Source organism: Mus caroli, chromosome 7, assembly GCF_900094665.2.
Source record: "Mus caroli chromosome 7, CAROLI_EIJ_v1.1, whole genome shotgun sequence".
NCBI classification, from domain to species: Eukaryota; Metazoa; Chordata; class Mammalia; order Rodentia; family Muridae; genus Mus; species Mus caroli.
Window position 1 is genome coordinate 122,641,611 of NC_034576.1, and position 11,821 is coordinate 122,653,431.

General features: G+C 37.2%; 1 protein-coding gene across 3 annotated transcripts in view; it reads left to right on the top strand.

The window, feature by feature from the left end:
• LOC110299107 (ATP-binding cassette sub-family A member 3-like) overlaps window positions 1–11,821 on the top strand; it is a 118,417-nt gene that overhangs the window by 85,894 nt on the left and 20,702 nt on the right. For all 3 annotated transcript variants that reach the window (XM_029479129.1, XM_029479130.1, XM_029479131.1), the window contains exons 17-20: window positions 1,183–1,354; window positions 2,397–2,694; window positions 8,009–8,255; window positions 8,399–8,603. In XM_029479129.1, coding sequence (XP_029334989.1) covers window positions 1,183–1,354; window positions 2,397–2,694; window positions 8,009–8,255; window positions 8,399–8,603 — 922 coding nt within the window. The remainder of the gene's footprint in view (window positions 1–1,182; window positions 1,355–2,396; window positions 2,695–8,008; window positions 8,256–8,398; window positions 8,604–11,821) is intronic.

The following is an 11,821-nucleotide window of genomic DNA, read 5'->3' on the forward strand; positions in this document are numbered from 1 at the left end:
ACTCTCTCTCTATCTCTCTCCCTCCCTCCCTCCCTCCCTCCCTCCCTCCCTCCTCAGTCCATCTAGTGTTTCTCATATATGTTAGGGATGAACACTCAGGATTAGATAACCTATCAGGGGGCTCATTCCTGGATGTAGTATTTTCCCTCTTTTATCAGTCATTGACTGAATATAGCTCTTTAAGAGTGGGGCTTTGGGAGATTTCTCGAATCCACAAAGACATATCAACTGGTGTACTCATTACGCAGGGCTTGTTTAGGCAACCATAAATGTTAAGTTTTCATGGATACAACTCCCTATCATATATAGAAGACACTGTCACACAGCAGATATCCTGTTCCTTTGTCTCTTAGTTTTCCACCTCATCTTCTGTGCTGTTCCCTGAGCCTTAGATGTAGCAGTTGTGTTTTAGATGTATCAACTGAGGTTGGGCACTCTACAGTTTTTTTCTCTGCATTTCAACCAGTTGCACATGTCTGTAATGGTCTTTATCTGCTAAAATAAACTTTATTGATGAGGTTGAGAACTACAGTTATCTGTGGTTATAAGGATAGGTATATAGAATGTAGTTGGGAATCATGGTTTGGGGAAGTGACTATAGTGAGTTCTCCTCAAGTAGTTGGTTAGGTTTTTAGCACAAGGCATGAATTCTCTCCTATCAAGCATACTTAAGTCCAATTAGATAGTTGTTAGTTGCCCCCAAGATATAAGTACCACTATTGTACCCTTGGGGGTATCTGGCCAAGCTTATCATTGTGCTTTGGAGGCTTTTACAGCTGCACAGGATTATTGATTTCTTTTTTATTCTTGGCATCTTGAAAGCTTTTTCTATTACTGTGAGAGCTAGTCCTTGATATGAGTCTTCCAGGTCAGTTCCAGCTCAATTTTCTAAATCCTGTGTCCAAAGTATGTGGTATCTTTAGCTCTTAGGTCTTATTTTCAAGTTCTGGGAGGCAACCAAGAACAATATCAATACTCTATATTATTTTATTTTATAGCTTGGCTTCATATTTTTGAAGCAAAGTAATTTCAGACTATGATCAGAAATGCATTAATTCAGAAATTCATAATTAACACAGAAATTCATAATTTTTCATTCATAATAATTTCATAATTAATACAGAAATTCATTACTATGAAAGGAAATACATTGTGTTCTTTTGTGTATCTATATATGTTTAGAGTCAATAAGCTGGCAACTCCTCAAAAGAGTATTCAAACTATCCAACCATATTACTTGGCATACAGAAAGATGAGACAAGATGAGCAGCACAATGTGAATATGCCCATAAATTATAGCAAACCAAATTTTCCCTATTTGAGTGAAATTGCTACTGTTAAATTTAACACTGGGGTAAGCATATTACATTTTGTAATTTTTATTTAAAATATAATTATGTCACTTTACCCTTCTCTTTCCTCTTTCTAGCCCCTCCCAAGTTCTCTTTCACCACCTTCTTCCATGTCCCATCCTACTGTCAAATTGATAGCATTTTTCCTTTGGTATATCATATTTTTTTAATGTCTAAACTTAAAAGATGCTTTCAGTCTATCCAACTAGAAATGGATTAATCTATGGGACTTGATATGAAAGAAATGAGCTGTAGATAAAAATCCCAGCTGCTCCTCTCACCACTATTTCTCAGAATCCCTTTTCTAAAGTTCTCATTAGAAAATCTCCCTTTGTTCAGTTATAACTAAAGAATTATAACTACCATGTTCAGAAGGCATTTGTTGATCAAGTAATTTCTCTCTGAATAACATTATGTGTGCCTGGCAAAATAATATCATTTTGTGAGGAGTATTCAAAGTGAAGGAAGAAAGATTATATGGTAAATAAAAACACAGAAAAAAATCCAACATTTGTGGGTCTTGTTCATTTTATTTTGAAACAGGGTCTCACTATGTAGTCTTGGATGGCCAGGAGCACTCTGTATAAACCAGGCTGGTCTCAAACTAAGAGATGCCTGCTTGTTTTTGCCTCACAAGTGCTGGAATTAAAGGCATGTGCCACTACACCTGGCCTGATTTTCCATTTTTAATTTTAAAAATTCTTAATGTCTTAATAAAGAGAATTTTGGGATTGGGGCATAATCCGAGTGCTTGCCTAGTATGTGTAAGAGTTTGATCCTAGCACTGCCCTTCCCCACACACAAAAAAAAAATGATCTTAAGGGTTTTACTATAGTTGGAAGCCAGGTCTTAATGCTTTAAATTAATAGTGCACAAATAAATTATTTACTTTGTTTTTACTAGGGTCAACTAAAATTTATTTGTATTATATCTTATGAACATATTTTGCATCATAGATTTTTAAAATATGGTGAATTAATTTCATAATGAGTATCCTTCTTGAATCTCTAATTATCAAAATACTATTTTTCTTTCTCTTTATAGGTTCCACTTTACCGCCAGCAATTTTATTCCCTGTTTATAAAAAGAGCACTATTCATTAGCCGCAACTGGAAGTTCATGCTGCTGCAGATAATAGTAGTTATGGTTGTCACTACATACCTCTTATTAGCTCTGCATTTAGATAATAATGATATACCTGAAAGGGAACTGAATTTGAGTCACTATGGTAGAACCATTGTACCTTACTCAACTTCAGGGAATTCTGATTTGGCTCTGAAGCTCACAAAGAACCTGAATATTTTTCTAAAGTCAAAAAATCAAAACGGAAGAAAAATAAGAGGTAAGATTCATTTGTTTTCAAAAAGAATCAACTACTACTCTATAAAGACCTACTTATCACTTGCAATGGATATAATTATGGTATTTAACTACTTGTTTCTTTCCCATCCCACTAGTTACCAGACAGTATCTTATCGGTAGCTAAATCAAAAGCAAAATATACACTTAGACACAACTGTCTATAAGTCAGTAATTGGTGGAGACTTTTTTGGCTGACTGTGTCTCTGCTAATCTCATCACTCTTCGTGGGGGTGGGAAAGATAAAATGTAATTTAGCATTTTAAGCTTTATTCTCATTGAAAGACTACTGTTATCTTCCGGGGCTCTCACAGCATGGCTTGTTGGTTCCTGTATGAAGACTATCCTTTTTAAAATTAGTCATTCTGTAAACCAATGGCTGTAGAGTTAATTGACTTCATAATTAATTTCTGAAGATGATGTAGGTAGTTGTTTTGTTCAATTGATTTGCTCAACATGTACCTTTAGTAAGAACCATAAGTTAACATGTTCTCTGTATTTATTAATGCTAAAAACAATGATCTTAGCTAACTTGTTCAATATCTATGCTATGTTGAAAAGTGCAAAACGTAGCCTATTATGAATTTGAACTTTGGGAAAACATTTTTTTAAAGTCAAGCATTTTATAATACTAAACATTAGCCAAAAGCACAGAACAAACTGGAGTTTGACTATTTGAAGAAAATTGTGGGACCGCTGTAAGAATAAGGTCTATAGCACTATAGCTTAGGGTTACTCTCTTTACCCACTCTCACTGACTCAGTAGAACTCAACAAAACCCATTAATAGCCTTGAAGCTGTCAAAAAGAATAACAGTCCAGGAGCTGGAAGTCTAGAATAAAAGGGAGATGAAAGGGGGGAAAAAGAGTAACAGACATAGCCGGACGTGGTGGCGCACGCCTTTAATCCCAGCACTCGGGAGGCAGAGGCAGGTGGATTTCTGAGTTCGAGGCCAGCCTGGTCTACAAAGTGAGTTCCAGGACAGCCAGGGCTATACAGAGAAACCCTGTCTCGAAAAACCAAAAAAAAAAAAAAAAAAAAAAAGAGTAACAGACACCTGGCTGACCAAACCAGTAGAAGCCAGGCATAAAAATAAATGCAGTATTATTTATTAAGTCTAACAGAGAAATCTGTACACTATACAGTATGTAGGAATATAATATTTACAAGAGTTGATCCACATAGGTTTCTAAACAAATAAGGAGAAACATTTTTACAGAAAAAAAAAGAACAGCAGCAGAGTAATTAGTCTGTACAAATTGTTAAAATATGTATCATAAATAACCACTTTTCAACATAAAAAGGAAAGAAGTTATGGACTGAAGTGTGCCCCCTCACAATGTTAAAATCCCAACTACAAGTGTCTTGTTTACTATATTTGTAGGTAAGATTTTGAAGTTCTAATTAAATTTACATTAATTTAATTAATTTAAAATTCTAATTAAATTTTGTACTGGCTGGTTTTGTGTGTCAACTTGACACAAGCTGGAGTTATCATAGAGAAAGGAGCTTCAGTTGAGGAAGTGCCTCCAAGAGACCCAGCTGTAAGGTATTTTCTCAATCAGTGATCAAGTTGGGAGGGCCCATCGTGGGTGGTGCCATCCCTGGGCTGGTGGTCTTGGGTTCTATAAGAAAGCAAGCTGAGCAAGCCAGGGGAAGCAAGACGGCAAGAAACATCCCTCCATGGCATCTGCATCAGCTCCTGCTTCCTGACCTGTGCGAGTTCCAATCCTGACATCCTTTGGTGATGAACAGCAATGTGAATGTGTAAGCTGAGTAAACCCTTTCCTCCCCAACTTGCTTCTTGGTCATGGTGTTTGTGCAGGAATGGACTATATCCCTGACTAAGACAAATTTAAACCAACATAGGACCCAATTCTGTGACTGCTGTTCTTATACAAAGAAGAAAGTGGGAACTGGAGAGATGGCTCAGCTGTTAAGAGCTCTTGCTGCTCTTCCAGAGGACCCAAGTTCTTTCTAACCCCTATATCAAGCTACTCAACTGTCTCCAGGGGATCATATGCCATTTTATGGCCACTGTAGGTACACACCTGGGATATACATACATAGACACACATAATTTAATTAGAGAAGGAGGTAGATGTAAACATGCATGTAGAAAGGAAAGACCATGTGAAGACACAGACAATACTGCTGCTGCCTAAAATGTAAGGCAAAAGTATCAAAAGAAACCAAACCTCCCATAACTAACCTCAGACTACTAGACTTCAACTGAAAAATAAACTTCTGTTGCTTCAGTCATCCAATCTGTGAGCCTGAGAAAATAAAGATACATTTTGGTACCCGGAAGTGAGTGCTGTATAGCATATACTCAAGAGTATAGAACTGGCTCTTGAATAATGTAACAAGAGGCTTATAGAGTTTGAAAATATATGATAGAAAGAATTCTAGTTTTGAAAATGCTTTGGGAAAATACTAGAGATGATTCTGAGGAGTATGAATACAAAAAAAAAAAAGAAGAAAGCTTTAAAGAAAAATTTTATCTTCAGAATAGATTATCATGAAGATAATATAGTTGAAATATGAGCATTAAGGGTGCTCTGATTAGATATCAAACAGTAATAAGGAGCATGTTATTAAATTAAAGGAAGAGGCAAATAGGGGATAGAGAGATGGCTGTGTGATTAATAGCACTGGGTGTTCTTCCAGAGGACATAGGTTATGTTCCCAGCACCCACTTGGTGGCTCACAAATACCTGTAACCTAAATTCCAAGGGATCCAATGCCTTTTTCAAGCTTCTGTGGTCACCATGCATGCAAGAAAAGCACAGAAATCCATGCAGGCATAAAACAAAAACAACCCATATACATTGAATATAAAAATAAATTCTAAAACATAAGAACACAGAAGCAAATAACATGATTTAATTGTATTCTGCTACTTTGTGGAGAGTAGAACATGTAAGTGATGAAGATAGTTAGCCAGTATTATGGTTTGTCCATACCACCTATAGTAAAATATAAAGGGAACTAGATAAAATAAAGGATGAAATATTAAGCAAAAAGGAAAGATGTAAAGAGAAAATTCTCATTATATCCATACTTTGAAAAGTAAAATTTGAGAAGATATTCAACTCACCAGTATGTTTGAACAATTTATTTAAAATATATTGTTATGTGACTCTTGTCTCAAAATATGACATTCAGGAAGGCTGCTTGGCTGGTAGTATTCCATATAACAGCCATCCCAACTTCAAATATGTGTTTACATCAAGAAAAGAGAGGACTGACAAAAGTGGCTGAGATGGCTGCAGAGCTCTCATGGCCACCACATGTTTTAGGCCTAGGAACTAAAGCTAGGTTGGGGCCAGAATTCTGTATATAATACCAAGTACATAAAAAGTAGGTCTACTACCAAGACTAGGATAGGTAAAGTTACTTGATTAGCACAGAAGGCAGGGCAACCAAAGTAGATTGCTTGTTTGGAATCAGAATATCTGTGCTATATCAAACAATACATTTCTGTTATGTCTTTTTTTAAGGTTATAATGTAATTGTATTTCTCCCTTTCCTTTTCCAAACTCTTCCCCACTCTCCTTAAAATTCATGGCCTCTATTTTGACTCACTGTTATTACACACACACACACACACACACACACACACACACACACACATACATGAATGCACTCATGGATTTACATGAATTTCTAAATATAACCTACTCAGTCTATATAATATACCTTGTGTCCTGTTTTCAAGGCTGACCATTTGGCAATGGACAGACAGTTAGTGTCCTCTTCCCCAGGGAGGACCACCTCTGAGCTTTACTCAGTTGCCTCTGGTTCTCCATGTAGAACTGAGGCATTGTGGGTTTTTCCTCACCCATCTTTGCATGTCATTCTTGTTCACCTTATGTTTGGGTAGCCACATTGGTGAGGCTTTATGGGTATGGCTTCTGCTATTTCTAGGACACATAGTCTCACAGCAAACTCTCTGTTCCTCTAGGCCATACAATCTTTCCACCTCATCTTCTACACTGTTCTCCAAGCCTTAGGTGTGTGGGAGTGTTTTGCAGATATATCCATTAGTACTAGTCTCCACAACTCTGCATTTAGATTGGCTATGGTTTTCTGTAGTGCTCTTCATCCACTGCAAAGAGAAGTTTCCTAGATGAGGGGTGAAGACTCCACTTAACTATGGACATAAGGACAAATGTTTATAAATTGTTGTCAGGGATTATGCTGTTTTAAAATTAATGGTTGTAGATTATCCTCCAATGTGGGATTATAATGGCCCAGGATTACAGAGGAAAGTCTAAGAGAGCTTTAAGCCCCAGATACCTCAGATGAGGACAGGAGCCTGGCTCTCTCCCCTCTCCTAACCTGATTCCATGAAGCCAGCTGCCCCACCATCAACCCTAGTAAGAATTTACTACCCTGACAGTTAACCAGGCTTCACTCCTTGTTTGAACTATATCCATACTGTGGACACATAAGGTGTATACCCCACTCCCACTTCTGGACCCTATAGTCCCTGAGTTCACACATGAAGCATCTTCCAACACCCCTGTCCTGGCCAGTTGTACAAGGCCAACAAACCTTGTCCCAGAGACCCTGGCCACCTCCTCAGGGGCATAAATATCCCCCCCCCCATTAAACATAACCAGTTCTCTGAAGCTGTTCCTAGATGTGTATTCTTTTCCCATGTACTCACCACTGACCAAGATCCTTCCTGCAACTGGCTAAACTTTTTTCTCTCTCTCCAGCCCAGCCTAGTGCACAAGTGGCCTAGCTACTCCAAGGGAAAGAAGTAGACACAGGCCAGCAGCTTACAGCCAGCATGGCTGAAACGGGACCTCCAGTAGTTATAGGCTAATTGTAAAATTTATACAGAAATGCAAGTGAAAAGAAATAGCCAAAGCAACTCTTTAATAAACTATGTTTATTCTTGACAGTTAAGAAAAATATATTCTTAAACTAGTCAGAGTGATGCATATCTTCAATTCCAGCACTTGGGGAAGCAGGTGGATATCTGTGAATTTGAGACCAGCCTCATCTACACAGAAAGTTTCAGGACAGCCAGGGATACATAGAGAAAGACTGTCTCAAAAAATATATTCTTAAAATATGATTGGGTTATGAATTATACAGTGAGATCATTGTAAAATCAATGATGGAATAAAATTATTGAAGAAAAACATTCATTTCCAGAATTTGGAAAACAAAATGGTAAGTGGAGAAATAAACCCCACAGCTTTGCAAGATACATTCTTTCTAATTAGGTTTTAGGTAATATACTAAATGTTGGCTCACTGACATTTTCTTTTTTATTCTAGGTGATATGAATGATTACATATTAAAAAATAAGGATTGTCATACCTTCTGCCTTGTTGCACTTTCTATTAAAGTTGAGAGAAACAAAACCGTGCTCACTATTTTCTTCAATAATGAAGCATACCACTCACCTGCAATATCTCTGTCAATATTAGACAACATTCTTTTTATGACACTTTCTGGCCCTGATGCTTCCATTACTGTCTTCAATAAGCCTCAACCTCTCCCTCATTATGGTTCGAACATAGTGTATGTATAATTTTCCTTTTTTCTGAAATTGAGTCTTAACAAGCATTCCCTTGGTTAACCATATAAATTTGAAAAATGACTAATATCAGTATTTTGTACCTATGTTTCATAGTTCACTTCATATTTTATTTCTTCTTCTATAGGCCTGTAAATGGATTACAAATAGTACAGTGTTTAGCTTTTGGCATTTCTGTGGTGGTCGGGTCCTTTAGTATCCAGACAGTAACTGAAAGAATCAGTCAAGCCAAACACATCCAGTTTCTGACTGGAGTCTGTGTGCATACTTACTGGCTCTCTGCCTTGTTGTGTGACCTCATCTTCTTCTTCTTTGCCTGCTGTGTACTACTGGTGAGTATCAGCTGCAACTCTATGAAGCATCTGTGGTCCATACTAATTTCTACAAAAATGATTATATCCTAAGATGAAATTTGTCAAGTAATTTGAAACTGCACTGACTCGCCACCCTAGAGATTTGCTGTAGACTCTCATTAAGGACATGTACTTCCCCACATTCTTTTATGGAAGAGAATCATTTTCTAAAAAAAAAAAAAAAAAAAACACCTTCCCTTGAGTTTGCTGTCATGTATTCACTCACTAATATGCCCTGTCCAAACTCTGCTCTAAAACCTTTTAACTTGCACTGACAAGTTAATTATAGCTAGGACAATGCCTACTCAGTCTTACCATGGCCATGAGAAAAATTGAGGCTGCACTACATAGCTCATACTGAAGATCGAGGGTCAGCTTCTGTTGCAATTGATCTTCTATACTTAACCTCCATGCTCAACATGGCCAGGCCCCAAAGCAGAGCGAGTTTTGACTTGGAACTTAAAACACTGAGAAGGCATCTAGAGAGCGCATATGGAGGAGTGTAAGCACCTGCTAATAGAATTATTTTACTCATTAGTAAATAACAGTAATTGTTATCTCCTGGGCATATTTTAGATAAATAATATGCAACGTGTACATAGTTAAGGGGGATAGAATATGGATAAAGGGGGTAACTTCCTTTTTATAAAGGTGTTGAAGACAAAATATTGTGAATAAAATATTGTTTCAGTCCTCACAAAGTCTATTGTTTCTCCATTGGCACAGAACTGAAAATAAAGTATGCCAACTACTATTACGAAAGATGAACTAGGAATTCCCAACTGGAGACTGTACTGTGAAATGATAACTAATTTTTGAAGAAGAAGAAAAAAAAGACATAAACTCTTTTATCAGTTTTGTTCCCACAAGATGATTCATATTTTTTTGCAGAGGAGCCCAAGAACTGGTTCTGAAGAGAGAGTCTGGATCTCACCAACTATCAGAGTCCAGGAATAGTGGTAGTGTGAGAAGCAAACACTGTCTATTATATAGAGACATCTTAAGGTAGAGAAAACTGAGTAGCACTTCAGTTTTTGATGTGCAAGACTGGCTTCTATTGTCAATTCCAGTCCCTGGTACATAGTTCATCATCATGGCAAGAGAAGATTACCCTCTTGCTGATGATCTATTTGTCTATCTTTCACTAATTCAATCCTGGTACCTAGTTTTACAATCTTTCCTCTATAGAGTTAAAAATCAATTTCAGGCTACCAAAATGGCAGCAGGTTCTATCGAACCTGGGAATCTTAGTTCAATCTCCAGGATCCACGTAGTGGGAAGAAGACGTGCACACACACATTATAAATTATTGGAAATTTTTTTAACTTAAAATTAATTGAGCAAACTTGACTTTTTTAATGTCCATATCAAGGTGTCATTTTTTTCTATGTTTCTTAAAACTTGTCACACTTATGTTGTTTCCTGGATGGCAGATTAAAAAACAAGATATAAACAAAAGCATCTATTTTCAATATTTATACCAACAATACTATATATTGCTAACGACCAAAGTTGTTTCTTGTGTTTGTTTTTGCATGATACCACAAACACTGGACATGACTCATAGCTCATCATATTTATAAGCAGAAAAGTGAGGCTCAGAGAAGGTCTTCTCTGCCTCTACCACCTAAGACAGTCAGAACTTTGCAGTTGCTCTCAAACTCATTGTCACTCATATTCAGAGTCATCCTGGACAGTATGTTTCAATTATTACTGTGTCCCTAGTCACAGTTTCCTTTGGTTTTTCCAATTTCTTAAAATTTTAATATAATTACATCAATTCCCCTTTCCCTTTCCTCCCTTTGAACTTTTCCGTATTCTCCCTCTTTACTCTCTTTCAGATTCATGGACCCTTTTATTGTTGTTGTTGTTGTGGTGTTCTGTTATGATCTCTATCTGTTACAAGGTTGCCTTGATTAGGAATTAGGAGTTAATTTATCTGTGGACAAAAGAACAAATATTTAGAGTGCCATTATGGATTATGCTGGTTTCGTAAAGTGGCAGCTGAAGGTTCTCCTCTAAGACCTATGACCTGAGTAGTTGGGTAGAATCCCAGTATACGGTAGGATTTCCATCTTGTTGTGTACATCTTCAATGCAGTTAGAGAGCTGTTGCTTACCATCAAGGTATGCTAATCTAGCCATTGCTGTGGTTCATGGTGTGGTCGATGGGTAGGACTAAGTTTCCTTTGGAAACTTAAATGACACCTTATGGTACCATCAAAGCTGGTCCTCAGGGAGGAGGCATGGGGTAGGTTTCAATTGGAGGACCTGTATCTTGAAGTTCATGATGTCTTTTTTTTTTTTTTTCAGTTTTTCGAGACAGGGTTTCTCTGTATAGCCCTGGCTGTCCTGGAACTCACTCTGTAGACCAGGCTGGCCTCGAACTCAGAAATATACCTGCCTCTGCCTCCCAAGTGCTGGGATTAAAGGTGTGCACCACCACTGCCTGGCCACATGATGTCTTTAGGAATAGAGGTTCTGTAGAAGTTAGGCCTGGTTCTTCCAGCCCCATGCTCCCAGAAATAAGACTCAGATTCAAAATATATTTACAAATAAGTTGGCAACATGGTTAGGCTCTTCTCTGACTAGAGCATAACTTAGAATAACCCATTTATTTTCAGCTTCATTTTGCCATGTGGCTGGTTACCTGTGCTTAGGTATCATATGTCCATCTCTTCACATCTTCCCAGTTCATTCTCTGGCGTGGTCAATCCCAGAATTTTCTCTGCCCCAGATGTCTCACTGTCTATTCCACCCTTTCCTATAGGCCATAGGTTTTTTAATTGACAGGTGATTTATCCATACAATACACAAGATATTCTCTCTACAATTTCCCTCTTTAGACCAACAATCCAAAAGGAAAAAAAGAGAGAAAAGAATATTATAAGGAAATGCTTTAAAAGTCTGTACTCCATTAAGCTGGAAAACCTTAAATTATTAATTTCTAGATTTTTTCCAAACCACCAAAATTAATCTGAAAACAACAACTTAACATAACATAATAAATGAAGAGGCTAAAAATAGTAATAAAAAAACTTTCCAACTACAAAAAAATATCAGGCTCAAATGAAGTCATAGCAGAATTTTACCAGACTTTCAAATAAAAACTATAGCCAATCCTTAAACTATTAAACAAAAAGGAGGAAGAGGAAGAAAAGGGAGGAAGGGAGGAAGGGAGGAAGGGAGGGAGGGAGG